This window comes from Tubulanus polymorphus, chromosome 5 (genome assembly GCF_964204645.1).
Source record: "Tubulanus polymorphus chromosome 5, tnTubPoly1.2, whole genome shotgun sequence".
Classification (NCBI taxonomy): Eukaryota; Metazoa; Nemertea; class Palaeonemertea; order Tubulaniformes; family Tubulanidae; genus Tubulanus; species Tubulanus polymorphus.
In genome coordinates this window covers 6208227-6229087 of record NC_134029.1, presented here as the reverse complement: position 1 = coordinate 6229087, position 20861 = coordinate 6208227, and the positions used below count along the sequence as shown (strand labels likewise).

General features: G+C 38.5%; 2 protein-coding genes across 2 annotated transcripts; both read left to right on the top strand.

Annotated features, from left to right (window-relative positions):
• The first annotated feature begins 226 nt into the window (after positions 1–226).
• LOC141905790 (uncharacterized) lies at positions 227–3328 on the top strand. The gene is made up of 4 exons (XM_074794821.1): positions 227–527; positions 897–1052; positions 1587–1717; positions 2372–3328. The coding sequence occupies exons 2-4, from the start codon at positions 922–924 to the stop codon at positions 3124–3126; spliced, it is 1017 nt and encodes a 338-aa protein (XP_074650922.1). The 5' UTR covers positions 227–527; positions 897–921; the 3' UTR covers positions 3127–3328.
• Positions 3329–8262: 4934 nt separating this feature from the next.
• LOC141905499 (uncharacterized) lies at positions 8263–15980 on the top strand. The gene is made up of 25 exons (XM_074794370.1): positions 8263–8515; positions 8744–9071; positions 9249–9387; positions 9497–9569; positions 9636–9741; positions 9850–9926; positions 10027–10156; positions 10233–10364; positions 10556–10846; positions 10960–11181; positions 11289–11423; positions 11844–11953; positions 12055–12179; positions 12351–12475; positions 12694–12829; positions 12913–13037; positions 13134–13262; positions 13408–13593; positions 13776–13932; positions 14006–14223; positions 14315–14461; positions 14550–14735; positions 14911–15405; positions 15491–15705; positions 15854–15980. The coding sequence occupies exons 1-24, from the start codon at positions 8351–8353 to the stop codon at positions 15697–15699; spliced, it is 4146 nt and encodes a 1381-aa protein (XP_074650471.1). The 5' UTR covers positions 8263–8350; the 3' UTR covers positions 15700–15705; positions 15854–15980.
• Positions 15981–20861: the final 4881 nt, after the last annotated feature.

Genomic DNA, 20861 nt, shown 5'->3' with positions numbered 1-20861 from the left:
AACGAATATCTACGAACATAACACAGTTAATAAACAGGTCATTATTTTACGCATTCAATGTCATTTGTTTCGAGGAATTTACGGCGATTATTCGTAACGCTGTTCATTGACGATCTCCGTCAATAATTATCACTGAAAACACAGTAACCACCGATGAAAGAACAACCGCATCCATTTCCTGGAATCGTCTGCGTTGTGCTGAATCGATCGGGGTCGACGTACTTCCGGGACCGGGTAAAATGCTGGAATCCTGGAAAATACGGTTTTTATCCACTCGTTTGTCCTTATGGGGGTTTTATTTGACGATGATCTTTGTTTAGTGGAATTCGGGTCGTGTTTGTTGTTCCTAGATGTGTGTATGTATATAGACGGCACCCGATGGATGAGTATTCTATTACTACTAAACATCCGCAACGGAAGGAAGGAGCTCAAACGAACATAAAATCTTGGATCGGGATTACTAAATGATATAAACTTAATCAACGATACTGCGTAGTTTGACTTATTTAGGCAATTACATTTTTTTCGTAAGTATTCCATCAAATTTCAATATTTTTATCTTTTGGAGTTCATGTTATGATGGTCTCAGACCATGAACTCCAAAAATTGTCTTTTTTCTACGGAGGAGAATTGCGGCCATATGATTTTTTTCGAAATCTCGACTTTTTAATTCGGAATTTCCACTTCTTATCGACAATATCTCGAAGAAAGGAGACAACAATGAAATACACTTATTCACTTGATCATGTTGGCTAAAAAGAACAGGAACACACATTTGGATCTAGATAAATCTACCAAATATGTATGAGGCATTTATAGATAAAGGATTTTCAAATTATGGTCCATTTGCGTCTAATTTCTCATAAAGTGTCTTTGTTCTCTTTCAATCTTAATAGCTTTGATTTCATCATCAGTTTACTCATGGGTTGCGGACAGAGCAATGTTTTACCAGCTGATGACAATGTGGAATTGATATTAGTTGGGGGATGTCAGTCGATATCCAACCAGATTTCACATTTCACAGACATAGAAATATATTCGCTCGATAACAAGTAAGTGCAATACATACGTCTTCAGTCTATGAATACCGTACACATCTTCTTTTTTTATGTAGATCGTAACGAATGCGTATTCATTGGTGGCTGATTGGGGCCATACCAAAAAATCTGTCTGTTCGGCTAGAGCAACAAAAAAAGAAATGTTCACATTGGCCCGTTTTTTGGTTTTCTCGCGCGATAATTTAAAAAGTTTGGTTTTCTCGCACGAGAATTCAAAAATTCTCACGCGAGAAAACTAAAAAACGGGCCAATGTGAACATTTTTTATCGTTGCTCTAGCCGTACAGAAAAATTTTTAGTATGGCCCCGAATCAGCCATCATACATATCAAATTTCTCTATGATTTTTACATTTTGATTTGCGTTCATTTATCTTTAAATCTTTTTATTTTCTACTGATCGATTCTTTCTTTTGTTGTATTTATCTAAGTATATTTTCTTATATCATATCATTTTATTATATGATTTCTATTTGAACCAATTCAATTACGCGGGTCGTGAACCTTTTATATGTTTCTCTCATTAAACAGATTTGGTCAAAGGGGTAAGCATAGACGGGTGCCATTACCCTGTTATACATTCAACAATGGTAGCACACGTATGCTGACGCACAGCTTTTCTAGTGCATTCAATACGGATAAATCCTTAGTTTACCTCACGGGTAAGTAGTTTATTCTAATGATTCATTCTATGACTCAACTATAAATATCACCAAAAATACATAAAGACTTTATGTATTTTTGATATCACTTGAATCTTGAAAAAGGGATATGTTTTCATAAAACTGGCCTCAATTGATCAGACTTTGATGAAATGAAATGCTTGAAATACGTAGCACATTCGATGTTATTTCACTATTGTCTTATCAAGTAATTACTAATAAGTTTTCAATAGAACCTTCATTTATGTGATATCGCTCAAGGCGAAGAAATTGTAGATGGTTAGGCGAGCATTTTAGCAAGTAAATTTTTCGATGATGACTGCTTACGGGTTACATGGCTTTGAACCAGTCTCTCCGTGAACCCAAATGATCTTGTTGTATTTTTCTTACTTAATACCTTAACTTTGTAATAATGTCTTAGAGTGCAACATCTTAAAAAATGAATTGCAAAATGAATTGCTATTCTATTCTAAGACAATGTTGGTGGCAACTAACTCATTTTCCGTATGTCAAGGATTTCTACTGAAGGTGTAAATACCCATTCTAGTACTTTTCATTTTTGTACATAATATACGCTGAAGTTAACATAGCGTTTTTCTGAACAAACTTTTTTTCTAAAATGTCGATTTAAACCAACACTATTTCTCTGTTTAGGCGGTTGTTACGGTGAAGAAGAAATACCAACAAACCACTTCTGGGCAGTGGATACCAAAACAGACTCGCAGATTATAATGGAAGCGCGAATCAAGTACGGCAATACAATTCCATTGGACGCTATTCAATACATTAGACCTCTTCCTGAAATTCCAAAACCGATGAAGAACCATAAATCTTTCTTCTCTCGTCACCAGGGTTCAGATTATCTCTATGTCGTTGGTAATCTGGATTCGGTATATCGGTTTAATTTCACGAAATATTGCTGGACAACTTTACCCAAGATGCCGATGCACATTCGACAAGTGTCATCGGTGTTGGTGATCAACCACTATCTGTATGTGATGGGTGATGACAGCTTGTTGGTGCTGAATCTGGCCAGCGGTCAGTGGATTATCAAATGCGAGGGACAGTTTCCATGCGGCAACGCCGTCTCTAATGGAAATCATATTTTCATTCACAAGTACGACTACTACTACAACGTTATTTACGTCTACGACTGTGTCAACAATATATTATTCAAATATATGGATGTGGAAGAGAGTGACGTCACTCAGAAATGTGGTATGGCGGCGCTGGGGCGCGATAGTATCTATATGTGCGGTGGATTTGACGAGGAGCTTAAACGGAGTACGAACAGCATAATACAGCTGGGGATTCGAATGAAAAGAACTTTTGTCGCCGGATTCATCCCGGAATCTCGTGAAAATCATTCCCTATTCATTCGGTGCAGTCGATCTGATGAAAATCCGTGACGTCACACGATCACGTGACCCGCCTTTAGCGGCATGGAACAATAAACAAAAAATCGACATCATTTTGCATATCACGTGTATGAACTTTATCTACATGTATATATATATAGTTTTTAATTCCCCTATTATCGGCATCATCAAGTTCCACCGGTGACTCTAGGTCTTTGTTTTACCTTGTATATACACATATGTTATTGAGAAAATATCATATAAAATAAATAGACTTTTATATATATATATATATATATATATATATATATATATATATATATATATATATATATATATATATATATATATATAAAAGTCTATTTATTTTATATGATATTTTCTCAATAACATATGTGTATATACAAGGTAAAACAAAGACCTAGAGTCACCGGTGGAACTTGATGATGCCGATAATTCGACAACTCTGAGTATCAAATCATTATTTACAACTAAATTACAACAAATCTCTAAACTATCCGCAAGTGGTCTTGAATTGGATTATTTTTTTTAGTACAGAACTAAAACCTAAGTCAAATGTGAATTAGATCTCGAATAAATTTACGTTAAATTACTATTACGTTAACGAAAATGAAGAATACACTAATATTGTTACTGTTAACAGTGTCCAAGTTTTGTAGTTCTTTGTAGCGGAGCTTATTGTTACAGTAATCGGTGTTGGGACTCTGTTCATTTGAATCCAGTATTGTATTCCTATGTCTTCTTTGGTCACATTCACAATTGTCAAAGTTGAATTGAATTCGATGTTTTCCATCTGTAAAAAATGACGCATGGTTAGAATATGGATTATTTTCTCTTGGAAATATAACGTATACAACAACCATGTATGATTCTTGTTCCCCAGGTTTAATGCACATTATACACCGGTATAAAGACTGCCTTTTCGAATAACACGTACGATGTTTGTTATTTGGTACTGCGCCGAGCTACTAAGTAGCCTGTCACCTTTGGTTTTCCATATAACTTCTGAATCCGCGGGCAACGGGTTTGCCGAGAAACTGATTGAAACCTTTACGTTCAAATCACCAGGTTTAATGCCCGTGGCACTCTTTCCACGAAACTTTTCTGGAAAAACTGAAAAATGTATAATACGTTCAACATTCAAGACTAGCTAAACGAGTCACTCAATATCTGATTCCCACATTTACACTAATATTTACGTGGAAGCTATTCATCAGAATCTTTGATTACTTTTGATTACTTTACATGCATTCGAAAACAGCTTATAAATTCGCTTCCTTTCAATCTTACATTTAACAAATAGAGTAACGTTTTTGCTAAGTTCTGAACCAACAGTTGCTGCGGTACACGATAGATCCCGTCCGTGATCATCTGTCGATATAAGGTCACTGATCACGTCGTTCGTCAGAACTAACTCCGTCTTGGCGACCCACCAAATATGGATCCTATGATAATGAAATCATTACAAGAATGCATTGGAATCGAAAAAATCTAACAGTCGTCGTATGCTCCTAACTTACCCATTTACGGGGATTCCATTCCCGATGCTGCCGTTTTTACGTATCGATAGGTGGGAAGGATTTTCTGGAAGGTCTATCGTAAGAGAAGGAGCCATATAACCACCAGAATTCGCTAAGCACCTGAAACAATAAAAACATATCTATTCATCGGCCCATTTTATCGAAACACTGCTGTTAGAAATAACAACGGCTTACGTTATATTTGGGATTAGAGATATGTTTCGAAGATCTACCGTTAGCTTTTCGCCTGTAGTCAAGTAAACATTGTGCCCATTTACTTTTTGCAACCAATATGGCCCACCACCAATTACCGATCCTGAAATTGTGTGAAGTAATATAATCTTCATTCGTAGATGGAGCAGCCGCAATAAACATCATTTCGCTTGGCATAATGAGATGCGTTGTAACTATTTCAATACCTGTGACAGTAATATCTTTAGTCTTGATTTCACCTGTTGAATTTTGCACACAACCATATGTTCCAGTATCACCCCCGAGCGCACCTTCCCAGTAGATATAAAATTAAAACCATTTTCGACACATTCTCTATTTCTCATTGGAAAATAACCCTTTTCTCGAAACGAACGAAGGAACACATTCACATTTTGTTCACCTGTGAAAGTTGCTTGAAGTGGGTTCGATGTGACGGTTAGTCTGTGGCTGCAAGGTTGGGCACAAGTTGAACCGTACGTCAGATTATACGCGGGCAAACCAATTACACTTTTCGTGATGTAAAAATCTTCGACAGAACCTTCGAACTCCGACCCTATCTAAATCATAGAGACAGAGACATGTTGAATTTGAAATGCGTGCATTAATAGACTCTTTTTTTATTTCTTATCTCTCGAAAACTGTCCTGATTCTATCTACTGAAATAAGCATTTTTCTTCTCATGAGAGAAACCTCCCCGATGTACAAACATTATTTTTTGAATAATAGACAGAAAATTCGCATAGAAAAGTAATGTTCCGAGTTGGTAACAATTTATCGGGATTTGTTATTAGAAAAGACATCGGATGAAGAAAGATATGATTCATACAGTCTACTCACAGTACACGACACAGTAAAACGCGGTATCTTCGTGGTCAAATTGCCGTCGTCGGTGACATGAATACAGTAAGTGTTACCTTCGCATGGTGGAAGAACATCAGCTGCGCTTGTAATTACCGCCAATGACCCTACTGTAAAAATAGATAATAGAATTACCAATGACATGTCAGATTCTAAATAGGCAAAAGAGTTACTGATTACAATAATCTAGAGAGAGCGACTAATTCCTGGTTCCGTATTAATCGTTTCGTAGGTAGTCAGCGTATGTCTCGATCAATGGTTAAAACACTGGGGCTGGTATACTGGTTGAGAATAGCTGTGAAATATTTATAGATATATGAATATTCAAAGGGCTTTTTTAAAAGTCCGCATTGTATATTTTACTCTATTTCCTTTTTCTAATTAGATTTTTCTACTTCGTCCATATCTCTAAATTGTAGATTGGATGAAGATAGAAACGAAGGACAATATGATTCGTCAACTCCTGACTTGCATGTAATTGATAGAACAAAAACTATTTCAGATTTTCAGGATTTCTTATGTAATTGTGTTGCCTTAAAACACATCCATGGGAATAAGACCAGGGGTTTTTGTCTTTTCATGAAGATATTTCATGAGCTATTTTGATTTTCGTATCGACTACAAAAAAACTAGTGAATGGAACAGATGATTTATCCTTATCAGCTACCGTGCTGATAACACAATGTGTTGGTAAAAGCGATCTTTAATTTTAGGGCGTTGGTTACGAAAACCGGTTTCAAGGTGCCTGATCGTACGTATCCGAGCATATCGCCATGGAAACCATAGTGTCGTATAAATCACAATCTCCAGTCTCTTAGTCTTAGAGACCTTATACGAATTATTTGAACGATTATTAAACGTTACCCTCTCAATGATGGACAGAGTGAAAATGAAATAATTTAAGTGTAGAGTCAGATTGAAAGTACAACTGTGAAATCAAACCACAAACTCAAAAACGCGCTGATTACTTATCATTTCAGGATCAAAATTATTGAGAAGACGATGAAGGTATACATATATTATGCATATGTACTATTTGTCTAATGTTAATAGAAAAAGCGCCACGTAAAATCTTACCTAGCATGGCAATATACATATTATTCGAAGCCATTTCCTAAATACCATGCGTGAAAACTGCTTTAGCGCCGCAGGTAGTGCTGACTCAATAAAGAAGCAAAGATCAACAGTTTATTTCTATCAGTTCGCGAGATACTCGCGGCAACAACCAGCGTCGTTTTCACGAAAAAGAAAAAATCAATTGAATGCTCACGTTGAAATATTCAGATTCCAGTCTTAGAACTTAGAACTTGATTTCATGGACCATTTTGTGCCGATCCCGATCAACATCGTGTCCCATGGTTTCCCTCCGGTATACGATGGTATATAGCTTCTAGGCTATAAGTAATATTTACTGTAGGGGCGATGTTAGTTCCTTAAGTCAGAACCCAGAATCCAGTTCACTCTGTGCAACTTGCTCTATCACTTTACCGACTTCAATGGTTTCATGGAGGTTTCTAAAATATCATTGACAAACTTTCGGTACAGGGTCGAAAGTTTTGTAAACCCACAAAAGATGAGGTTTTTAATTGTTGTGATTCTTTCATGGTATTACAAATCATTGATAAAATTAATTTGATAACTGCAATATATCTTCTTCGGAAATAAGCGTCACAATTTACTTTCATGTTTGGTCTAGACCGCAGATAATTTGTTTGAAGTATACTCCATTCTATCTGAAACCGTTGTCTGTGAATACAATGGAAGTTAATAAAGAATTTTTTAAACCGACGATTTATATTATGACTCGTAATCCCTTCTAAATTAACGCACAGTTAACCCGGATTTTATGCTCATTGTAATTCTTTCGGAAATGTAACCTCATAAAGACGTTTAGAACAAAAACCATTGTTATTTTCAATGTACGAATTCATCTCGAATATGAAAGAGCTGTTCAAAATACAAATCACGCATATTGCAAAACCTTTCGTAATCTTAATCCAAGTCAATCCAGCACCTGTTAAAGCAACTTGTATATATAAGTTAAATCGGAATGATGAATTTTGTCATTGGTGGGGTAAAGGAAGGCGATGAAACTACATAATCTCAGGTAAGTTACAAGCAAATTATACCCACGTTCACTCGACATAGTAATTGAGGATACTCTATATTTCTATATCACTTTCATTGCAGCCTACTCACCTTAATTTTGGGCATAGCGGGCGTTGCCTTAGGGACAAAGGCACCCGTGCCCGATGCTAATCTGATCAATGAGAGTGTTAATAGTAGAGGACACAGCGTTCGCAATGGTAAAAAGTTCAACCCGAAACGGTTGAACGAGGTAATCACTGACAGATCCGCCGAAAATGATCTATGAATTATCGGATTTAGATATATATTAACTTAAGATCTCTTAATTGTCGTCCGAAATGGTTCATTATTGGTACGTTTATTTGAAAAACACCTTGTTTTGTATAATTACAATTGCAGATCTTTTTGGACGGCGAAGGACTGTTCAGAACATTGGAGCCTTCCAGCGGTGAGAAGTCGCGGTTAAGTCATGTGCTAAATGCAGGAAGCCATTCCAGAAACGCGAATGTGTGTAACAAACTTAAACTTGTATTCCAATCGTCGATTCCGAATGTCGATTCAAAAAGATCCAACGCATGTATTTTCAGGACGATTTTGCAAATGAAAATCATCTAACAGCCATGGATGTTGAAGTTGAACGACTCGATAGAATCGTTAAAACAGGGAAAGGGAAACTCGACGGGGAAAGCCAGAAAGAAGTTCTTCGTACTGCGTTTGACATAGCGAAAGGGAAATCGACGGTAAGAAAGCACGGTGCACGGATTATAAGATAAAAAAACTCACTTTGTATAGATTAAAAGTTTAAAAGAAAATAGAGAATTTATTCAATAAGACAATTAAAAGAACACGATGTTTCGATCTCACCCTAGAAAGATCATTGTCAGGTGTCGGTGGGTTTTTTATCTTCAGAAATCATCTTTTCAACGCATTTAGTCAATGTTACGCTCTCTGTTAACGTTATTCGCTAGATCGACAAGGCAGTTAGTTCTCTAAAATCGAAGAAAGCTAAAAAGTTGAAATCAAAACAAAATGATGGATCGATATTAAACGTGGGAAGTGGCTCAAAATTGAAGAGAAAGAAAACCAGGAAAACGAAATCGAAAATCAAGGCAAGGCGACGCTCAAATAATTTCGTTACTGGTAAAATAACTGAACACGAAAAGAGAGAACACGACGAAAAAGATGCGCATGATCGAAGGACAAAGAGCCGTAAGAAACGGGACATAGCCATACAAACCGATGATTCATTGGCTTGGGAAAATGGCAAGGTGTTCTACACATTCGATGAAGCAGTCGGTAAGTACAAAGAACATTCAGGTGAATGTTGCACTTGATGATGGTCAAAAATACCGAAACGTGTGGCACTTCAAATAATTACCGCAACGTGTGGCACTTCAAATAATTACCAATACTGTAATTGAACAAGTGAAGTGTAGGTGGGCAGAATGTGAGTTGTAATAAAATCATTTGTAGGCACAGGGCAGATAGAGAAAACGATTAAGGTAATGGAATATTTGGAAAAAGTTCTGTGTTTGGAGTTCATTCCTTACTACGAAAACGTTCATGCAGATTATGGAGTTTCGCACATCGGCTTTTTAAAGTTTATTATCAGGTAATTCATACATTTTCTGGCCTTGATCTAAGTCCGTTTCATTGAATCGGACTCTTCTTGGTTGTCACCGAATATGATCGCGATTATTTCTTTTCTGGTGCATTTACAGTGACGAGGGGTGTTGGTCCTTCATTGGTAACCTCAATGTTTCGGCACAAGAAATATCATCATGCGACTTTTCCGTTAGTATAGAACCAGTAATTAAAAAAAATCAGTCATGAATTTCGCTAATTCTGAAACTCTTTCAGACGACCATATTGCACGAGATTATGCACTCCCTTGGATTCTCACACGAACAAACGCGAGTAGAACGTGATCAGTACATCAATCCTTTGGATCAGAATACTGATAAGGGTAAAAACTAGATTTCAAAGATATTAAAGAATTGCATATCAATATCGGATCTACTTACAAGGATGAAACTTGTGTGCGAAATTAATTCATGTCTTTCCCTACTTACAGATCTTTTTTCGGGAACCCATTACACAAAATACCCAATAAATTATGACTTATCGTCAGTCATGCATTATGGCAAATTCGTAAGTTGTTAACTACCTTTTGAACAGAATTCGGTGAGTGAAAGGATTTTCGAGCGTTTTTAATACACATAATTTCCAATATTTTCAATTCTTTCAACAGGATTTCAGTACTAACGGCCATCCGATATATAATGTTAAAGACGAAAATAACGTATACTTAGCGGATGTTTCTAAACTGACTCTCAGTTATTATGATGTTATGTATGGTCAGATATTTTATGGCTGCGTCGGTGAGAAAAGATTTAATCCTTTTACCTCACATACACGACTCGTGGAAGTTTCACTTACAGTTTATTGCACTTTCAGCGCAGAATTGTTCAAATCAAACACCACTCGCTTGTCAGAACGGAGGATATTGGGGATATTACGATGGCACATGTAAATGCATATGTCCCGAACCAACTGGAGGTCCAACCTGTGACGGCGCCAGCTACCCAGGTAAATTCAGCCAGTCTACTTTATCAAAAAACTTACGCCAACACAATCGACAAAATATATTTGCGATAAATAGGCTTTAGAATTGAATGAGCTTAAAACAATTTCATCTAAGTGGTGTAAAAACATTCGATCGGGGAACTAAACCACAGACAAGTAACTGAATAGATGATGTGCAACATTTGGTATTTTAGATGTAGTCGAGTGGCCATCAGGGAGATACGGTATTCCAATGGTAATGGATGAGGAAGCCGATTGCGGAACCGTTCCAAACTGGACCCCAGCAATGCGGCATCAATCGGTGCAACCTGGTGCCAATAACTACTGGTGGAACCCAGTATATCAGCCAGCGAAAATGCTAGACTTCTACACTATTTACCAACTATTTTGTATGGCGGATATACCTGTCTCGACCGATAATCAGGCTGTTTGGGATCAAGGAAGTTACTGCATTTTTGCGGGAGCCAATAGCGACTGTCCCCAAAGTACATAACTTTTTAAGTTGATTTTTAAAAAGAAAGCAAATTATTTACAAAGAGGGAAACTGCAATGAAGTTTAACAGGATCGCACTGTTAGTTTCCGCTTCCTCCTTTTTAGGTATGTCGACAACTACGGTATCATTTGCTGGTTACGGATACTCTGCTAATCAACCAGATGAGACGTACGGACCGCTTCCATTTGGGATTTATACAAACGATTCGACCGTCATTACATTTTGCTGCCATGAATACACCGGAAATGACGATACACACTTACCGCTCACAGACCCTTTTTATCTGATTCCACTCCATGGTCACTCCGAATGTCCAGTGGTTTCTGGTAAGAATCTATGATTAACCTATATTTGTGGAGGGCTATTTCATCGAATGCTCCAATTCAGTCAGTTTCAATCCTTTTTGATATTAGTAGAATCTTCATTTCATCAGGTACAGTCAATCGCATGGAAATCTTCTCATTTGGTACCGACGATCACAACATTACGGGAACCTTACAACCAAAACACAGCGGATGGTGGGGAGAAATCCAATTGTATTACTGCTATTACTATCCTCTGTATTACGGTAAATTCATTTCACCCGATTAATGAGAACAACACCACACCACACCACACCACACCACACCACACCACACCACACCACACCTTCCACACCACACCACACCACACCACACCTTCCACACCACACCACACCACACCACACCACACCACACCACACCACACCACACCACACCACACCACACCACACCACACCACACCACACCACACCACACCACACCACACCACACCACACCACACCACACCACACCACACCACACCACTCCACTCCACACCACACCACACCACACCACACCACACCACACCATACCACACCATACCATACCATACCATACCATACACCACCACACCATTTCCCGATACTAATACTTGGATCATACTAAATGGCATTATTCGTTTAATCTGTTTTTTTTTCTTAATATTCCAGGATGCGGACACAATATCATTTTGAACAGTACGAACACCATTGAATCGATTACGTCACCGGGATGGCCCAATAACTACTACGACGGAGATCACTGTACATGGCTAATTCAGGTAGACGTCAAATACAAAGAGTCTAAATTTGATTTTGTATCATTTTCGAAAAGCCTTGCTATGGCAAAGAATTTGATAAGTATCTTCTTAATATCTTCCAGGCTCCAGAAGATACTTTCATTCAAATAACAATTCAGGAAATCGATGTTCAAGTAGAAACTCACACAGTCGATTGCGTGGACAAGCTAATAATTTACAGCAGGTTTCCCGGTCAAGCTGGCGAACAGTTAAGTGTTCATAGAATTACACTTCTAGTTATACTTGGCTTTTCTGAATTTAAACGTCTTAGATGCAGCAATTCCTTCCATTTAGATATATCAAACGCTTTGTGCGTCATTGTGCCAGGATTTCCGTTTCGGTAGATTATCGATTGAATTGTGCTAATCATTTTATTCAGATTTTGTGGTACCAGTAATGTCTCAAGGTCCGTCATCAGCCTAACCAATTACGCAAGTGTTGTTTTCGAAAGTAATGAAATATACAACGCCAAAGGATTCGTTGCTTCTGTATCATACATCACAGGTAATTTCTACACGATCGTCTGGTGGATGATTTCTATTTTCCGGATGTTTTGGCAACACCGAACTGGTAAAATGATTGTATTACAACAGCTCACTGTTGGATTTGGTCGGCAAAGAATTGTTTAGACGACGTTTTGCTCTAGTAGATGGTAGTCTTTAATTGTTGGGAGAAGAAGTGGAAGAGTGAAAATGAAATACGTTGTCATTTTCTTGTTTCAGAGGATGATTTCTGTTATAATCTAGCGGATCGAGGCGCTTCATACGCCGGCAATGTAAGCTATACCAAAGAATACATACCATGCGTAAACTGGGAACAAGTGGATCCAAAATGTTCGGTGCATCCGTTGAATCCTGAGTAAGTGGAAGAAATTCTATTATTATTAACTAGCGAAAATGACCCATCGTTGCATAAAATAATATGTAAAATATAACTTTCAGTTATATAGGAACCGGCATCCAGGGCGGCCATAGCTACTGTAGAAATCCAGATGGAGGGCCTGCACCGTGGTGTTATACGGATACCAAATCATGCCAGCAACATCTATGTGACCCATGTCTATTAGGTATCGAAGCATTAATCTAAAATGAAGATGTGATTTGATAACTAAAATCCGACACGTCTTAATCCATTGCTCACATATTGCCTATTTTTCCAATAGATGAGTGCACCGATTCGTATTCGAACTGTCTAGAAATGAAGACTTCCGATTCGTTATTTTGTGATTCCCTCGCAGGATTCATCGGCTGCCACGCCTCCTGTAACCACTGTGGGAACCCGCCTGTTAAAGGTAAGGCATCGAATGATATCCCTCAGTAGATTCGGCAAGTATAAGCATTTATTAAGTGAAGAAAATGAATGTAAAATCAAAGATTACAAAGAATACGATTTTGAAGTAAGCTGAAATCATAGAATTGAATGTATATTATTTTCAGCGTTTTGTGTTAGCTGCCAACCCCCGGAATACAATGCAACGGTAGAACAGATGATTTCCATTGCCAAGTCGAGCTACCATGTCGGCGATGTTGTCCAACTATCTTGTGCTAATGGCGGCGATGCTATACACACTATCATGTGTCTGAGTAATGGCGCATGGTCTGTGACGGATCGAAGTTGCAGCGGTAAATGATAATATACCATCGTTTATTGCGTTGATAATAATACAATGCGTTTCCAGAAACCGAATCGAGCGACGCTATATACGAAGTTTCAATGCGTCAAATCAAACAGATTCTGTCAAAAAACAACTTTGATCAGTCGCGAATGACGCCATACCCCGAAGATTTCTAATTTCAATTTCTAGGTTGTAGTGTTGGTGATTATGAGCATAATGGTCACTGCTTTCGCTTATCTAAAAAGCGAATGTCCCAGGCTGAAGCGAAAGCTACTTGTCCAAATTCAGGCTACTCGCTGGCCAACATTCATGACTCACAAGAGAATGGAATCGTTCGAAATCTCATGTACGTAATCAGCGGAATGATTTTGTGAGTAAAATTGGAAATTGTAAAGATTTTTGCCATCTTTTGAATTCAGTGTCACACAGCTCGACTATTCTTCATCAGCGTGGATCGGTCTAGAGAAAAATGTAAATGGAGATTGGACATGGGGAGGCATGCCGTTTGCTGGATACAGCAATTGGGATTGGGGAACCGATAATGACGACTGCGGAGTTTTGATGCCAAGTGGTTCGTGGCAAAGCTCTGACTGTGAATTAACAAAACCATTTGTATGTGCGGGCAGTGCATCTCCTGGTATGTGACTTAATCGTCTGTCGAAAATAAAAAAAACAATCGGCTGGGGAATATTGCTATTTTTCATTGTCGATTTTCACATTATTTTCAGTATCATCCAGTTGCGAGGATGTTCAAGACGAGGACTGTCCCGGCCTCTTGTTAAGAATACCAGTGATGTGTACGCAATACGAATCTTATGCCAAGTCATTTTGTCCTCGAACTTGTGGACTATGTGCCGACCAACTTTGCAAACAAGGTTGTTCTACTTCCTTTCCTTCATTTAGAATCACCATACTTGTCACCGTATACCTAACGAGTAATCGAGTGAGTGGCTTTTTTTTCAGATGGATGTTCTGTCCCGCCACTTTACCAGAATGCTTCTCTCATGGATGGAACATTGGCGACTTATCATCAGGGAAATGTAGCGTCATATGCCTGTCTAACTGGCTTCGTCAGTCCCACTGAGGAGGAATTTCACCGAGTTTGCATGGGAAATGAAACATGGATTGGAGCTGTTCCTAACTGCCAGAGTACGTACATTAATGCAATAAGAGTCTACAGTAGTAGTAGCCCAGCAGAGTTTGCTATCTTAATTAGATATCGTTGATGGTTGGTTGATTTTACTATACATAACGATAATACAATATCAGCTGGACATTCATAAAAATGAAGTTAATGAATGCGTTAGGGTGTTTTACTTTCTAGGCATCCACGAACTACAAATAACAATCGGACACGGTATGGTGCCTCAGCACTACAGAGATGTAAACAGACATGTCAACATTATTAAGTCCCTAACTATCCCTGTCGATGGTTCCATTATTGAATGGGCATTTTTCACTGACAGCAGTAGAGCCGTCCATTTTCAAGTATGGCGGCTAGTCAGCGATAACACTTTTCTGCTCGTCGGCGAGACCTACGTCCAAACATTTGCTGGTACGATGATGACCATCCCTCTTAACTCGACCGAGCGAATTTCTGCCAAAGCAGGTGACGTATTGGGATGGGCGTATGTATCGAACGAAGTCCAGCCATTGGCATATACTAAATGCGTTCCAACGACTCCTGAACAAGAGAACGCCGTCATGAAAAAATGGATGATTTATGATCAGTTTCCAGCGGTGGGTGAGACACTGGGTGGTTTCTCGACGTATTGGTCCGAATGTCGAAACTATTCAGTTCAAGCCATTTTAAAACCAGGTAGACTTATAGCACCGATTGGCACTTATCATAAACTCCCTAAATTCAAAATCAAAAACCATTTTCTTCGTCTTGTTTGTTGTAGACGAAGGCGCTGTGTGCAGTCCCCCAGATGATATCAGCGATGATACAACCACGATAGACCACGACGGGGTTCTACCATCAAGTACATATTATCAAAGCCAAATTATCACATATCGCTGTAAACCAGGGCTCATATACCAGTCAGGAGATGAAAGTAGGACTTGCTTAGCCGATGGTACTTGGTCCGGAGCTGCATTAGTGTGCCTTTAATTCAAGGTATAAAAATGCATAAGGAAGAATATAGTCGTCTAATTTCGTTACCAAATTATACAAAATCTATGTTGAACTTGGACCTTGAACTGATGAAATAACTATATAAATGCATCGTATTTCCAGCATACTTACATCCATCCATCAATTTCAGGAGTATCATTTTCAAACTCAGATTGACGGAGACTAACAGAAAAAGGGAATCGACAATGAAAACGATGCCTCGAAATTAAAATTATATTTCCTATATTATGACTGATTAAACAGATCAACATAATAGACTTCGCTTTCCCTACTATCTATTTTCTTTTCCAATCCAGTGATATGAATGAAATAAAAAGATTGAATTAGAAAAAATAGGGACAATACGGACCCAGCGAGTACCAAAAATATAGCGCCTGGAAACTGTAAAAAGGATTATAAACCCGAGTTAGTCGAGGCCTTTTCTCGTTGTTTTCTCGTAGATGACCTACGAAAATGGACCCCGACTTGATATTCTACCGCAATCCGCGTAGGTTTTGAGAATATAATTCGATACTTATACTTCTTTGCCTCGGCCAAAACTAGCATCCGCATGCACCGAATAGTCGATTATCGCTGAAAGCGCGTTGGTGGTCGCCAAACGTCCGGTAGGTCGTCCGTTATACCAAGGAGGCGTGAAGCCTCCCTGATCAAACCTATCACGAAACACACAAGAGAATTACATGGTAAAACATACAATCAACATTGATTCGTGTAGTAAAAAGTGCATCTAACGGAGATCACCGATTGCAAGTTTGGCGTTCTGTCAATAATGGTTTTGGAATTCACGCAAAATTGCAATTTCCAATGAACATGCGTCACACGATACTTCGTCTGCTGAATATCCGAAGGTTTTTTTGTGAGCTGTTCACGAGGATGCTGCCATATACTTATCATTCGGGATACATACAAAACCACGAATACATCAACGCTCTCCGATGGATGGCGTCATCGAAAGATGATGATTTCTTGTTGATGAAATACGATCGATGTATATTTTCGTATTTGCGCGCTGAGTCGAGTGAAGAATGCATCAATGTAATCGTATTATCTGAATTGAGGATCGGAAGCAAAACTCTTTTCTGACATCAATTTCCGAGAAATTTGATAAATACCATTTTCGTATAGTCTGTAACATTTCATATTGCGGTAGACTTCGCTCAAGTCAAATCTTTTAGGACAGTAGAAATGTGTCCGATTTGAGTGATATGCGAGTTGTATGCTGTTTATTTCATTTACAGTGTCAAAAAATATATTTAAAAAGATCCGAGCTGAACGGTCATCCGAGTTAAACGGATCTGACTTGGGCAAAGTCTATACAGTATAGTTCATTGAGTGGATTTCAAGCTTTTCAGATATCTAATCCCAATGAAAATTTTACTTGATAGGTATAATTTCACATATTGACAACAACTATCTGTTCATTCGTGGTTCAATGCTATGGTGAATATCCGATCACTCAGCTGTAAGAAATTACATCCAGAAACATTTCTAACCGTCACTTACGAAAAATCTGTTTTGACGTTTAATCAGCACTGAATGGATGAATCAAAAAGATGTTAGTTCTACGAGTTAGAGGCGACATTTCAATAAATGCGGATGGACGATGCGAAGCCTAGAATTACATCAATTTGAAGTCTAATAGCTCTGCCTAATTTCCTGTTAATTAACGTCAACAGTCAACAGCCGTAACTACGTACTTTCAGTCGATTAATAAATATTCAAATTGATTTCTAGTGTGAGATTTTTCATCTTATAACTGCGTCCACATCAGTTACATCGCGAAACTAATCATTATTGCAACTAGTCGACGCCGCTGACAAAAGTGTTAACTGAATTCAATTATACCGCATTGCTGATGATGCCGAAACTGATCCTTGATTACTGCTAGCAGAAGAAGGCTGATGCTTTTTTACTGATTGTTTAAGATCACAAGATATGACGGTGAAAAGGTCGTGCCTTACGTTGTCTCTATACGTATATATGTAAAGAGGTGGGCGATTTTTGTTTTGTTCGGAGTAAACTCCGACATTACGCTGTTTTTACAACATCAAAACTGCTCTGATGGGGAATAGGTAATGGTTGGACTCAATACTTGCGAAATTCTAATGTATCGGTAAATCGAATTTTTACTAAAATAATATCATGAGGCGATGTGTGTTTGACAATGACGTAAAACAACGACTGAGCAAACAGTAGCTAGACTGATACATAAACAGTGAAAGCCCGTTATAATGTCCCTGTTGGGACCAATGGAACACGTGGCGGTTTTTTATCGAATTTGAATTAGATTAGGAAAATTTGTTCACTGAAAAACGTTGGCGTATAGCGATCAATGGCATCGAAAAGGATGCCATTAAAACGGACCCTGACTGTAAATACGATCTGAAGGTCCATACCGGATGTTCACACTGGCCTTAGTTTCAAAATTCCCAGCCACTCGAGAAAGCAGTTTAAATTCTATCAAACTCATATCTTCGGCTAAGCCATGCGACGAGCAATGGTTAAGCAGTGGATTTACCGATATTCCGGTGTTATGTCTAATTGACAACGTCTGCAGGGGCAGTATGTACGCTATGTCATACTTATCCCTGCCGCTTATATTTTTCATACGCCCGCGGCGTTGGGCAGTCTACCTACAACATGTCTACCGCAACGAAGATTAAATTAGTATTTTTCATTATCCGCTTTCATTAAAACCCGCAGATCTATCAGAAATCTACGTAACATAAACCTCCCGTTGTCAGGAACACGCTTTCCTCTCTGTATTATGGATTTGACGCGAGCAGCTCGAAAAGAGAATGGTGTTTCGGCGACGCTCGCAAATGTGATCGATAGAAAGATTGACTTGCTCTCGCAGTTCAGTGTAGCAGCAGAATCTTCCGACATCGACAAGCTTCGGATATATAAATATATCTATATATGAAGTTAGCAATATACCCTACGAATACAAACAAAATGGACGGATGCGAGTTGATCGAGTGGAAACGCTGGAGTTTACTTCAATTTTCAATCGCAGGTATGTACCCGTACATAAATGATGATTTTCCTTTAGAAAATCTGACTCATCAACTCCAATGTATGAAAAGTAATGATCATCATAGGGTCTTTATCCGTTGTGTACGTTTCGATCTTGACTAATCGATATACCTTTATTTCAATTTGTTAGATTAAGACTTCGGAATTTATTATTTGCATTCATAACTGGATCAATAATTGAGGATCGTGGGTTTTCCATACGAATCTCGTTGAATACGGTGAATATGATTTCATGATAGGAATAAATTGTTCAAACACGACGAAATACCCTGATACCTGTATTCAACGAATTCAGATTCGATGGAAGAATCAGAAAACTTATCGCCCGTAATCACGTAAATTTAATTCCCAATTAACTGGACGTTCATTGTCTTCTAATCACACGCACTTTCTGGCCTCGAAACGGTTTTCTTTGCTGCCGTTATAGTACGAAGGGCTTCAGCGATCAGAACATATCATTAATGGAAATAAATTGCGCTTGTTTTTGTTGCAACGCAATCATAAAATATTTTATTGATGTAAATGCGACGATCTCTTATTTACAAGGCAGCAAACGGAAATGCAAACAACGTTGTTTCAGCGAATCAAGCCGGCAATTATTCTAATTGTAGTGCTAACATGATAAAAGTCGTCCGTTGCAATTTCTCTTATTCCGACGCTATTGAATAATTTCGTTTTGTTTACGAATTAGAAAATTCAATTTTCGTGTCGACGAAAGGCAAATTGCCATCGGGATAGCTCGGGTTTCACCTCTGGTTTGTAGTTATTCATGATCATTGCGAAAAGGTTGAAGTTCGTTCAATTGCTATGAAATAAAGAAATGCGCGCCGAATGTGATATTTCAGCTGTAAAAACCTGTTTACTGCCCAAAAGGCAAGTAACGATAAAATAACCTGAACGCAATTATCCGTTTTCACGCCGAGATGGTGAACATCCTTTGTCTTGGTAGGCGTATCGCTATGAAATAAGGTATCTTCTATTTTTGCTGGCGGTCTATATTCCTAATGGGGTTCTCTACTTGAATACGTGTCTTACTCATTTCGTAGCCATGATCCGGAAATTAAGCCAATACCAACGTTGATAGATATACTTATTGGAAAGGTCTTGTCGAGCTTTTTTGCGGCTATCGTGCAGATTCTATGAAAAATTAAGGTAATAGTGGTTATACTATACGGCTTAGCATATATACATGGAAGCTTTGACGCACCTTTACGGCTGAAAATGGCTTCTAAATCCTCATTCTCGTGCGCAAAGACTTTGACATTTAGATCTGATCATTCTAATAGTATCGCATTACTGCCACATATCTGGCGCTATATTTTGAAATCAATGCGCGCACATCGAACGAACGAAATGAGAATAAACGTAAGAAAAAGACTTCTTTCAGTAATGATTGACGTCGAACCAGCGCGTTACACCGGGCAGGTGAATGGCGATAATAAATCTTACAGCGTACAGCAAACAACGTCGTCTATTTCACCCAGTGATCATTGAACTAATGACTATCGACCGAAGCGTCTCGACCATGTAATGATATACCTTGTCTCAGTAAATCATATCTGACCCGGTATGTCACCTTTCGTCGGAGAGGTGTCGGTATCCGTTGGGTTTAAGAGGTTACTGTCTTCTTTTCCATTGTGGTAATCGATCTATGCGGTAATCGACGACGGCGTGGGAGATGAGAAACAATTCGGGCAAAAACCATGATTGATTTCTGCAGTAGCGGCATCATATGCGACACGGAAATTATTTCCGACTTAAGGATGCCTATTTAGTCCGTCCAACATTTACTAATTCGCCCTTCAAAAAGACCCATTAGGTTACCTGCTTATCAGCAACGAACGAGTGGTTGCACTTTCATCCAGGCATTAAGGGTAGCGCTTGATCACAGAGAATTTCGTTTTCAAAAAGCTATCAGGGCACTGGCTGAAGGGGATCTCCGTTTCGGCGGGAACAGATTTAAGCGGATGGCGACGGTTGCGGTGGTGGTAATGAATAATTTCACGTCGTTATGTATCAATCAATCGGATGCAAACTGGAATTCTAGATGATTTGAAGTGACATTCGTTGTAGTCATCTCCGTCTTAAGCCCAGCGTACAAT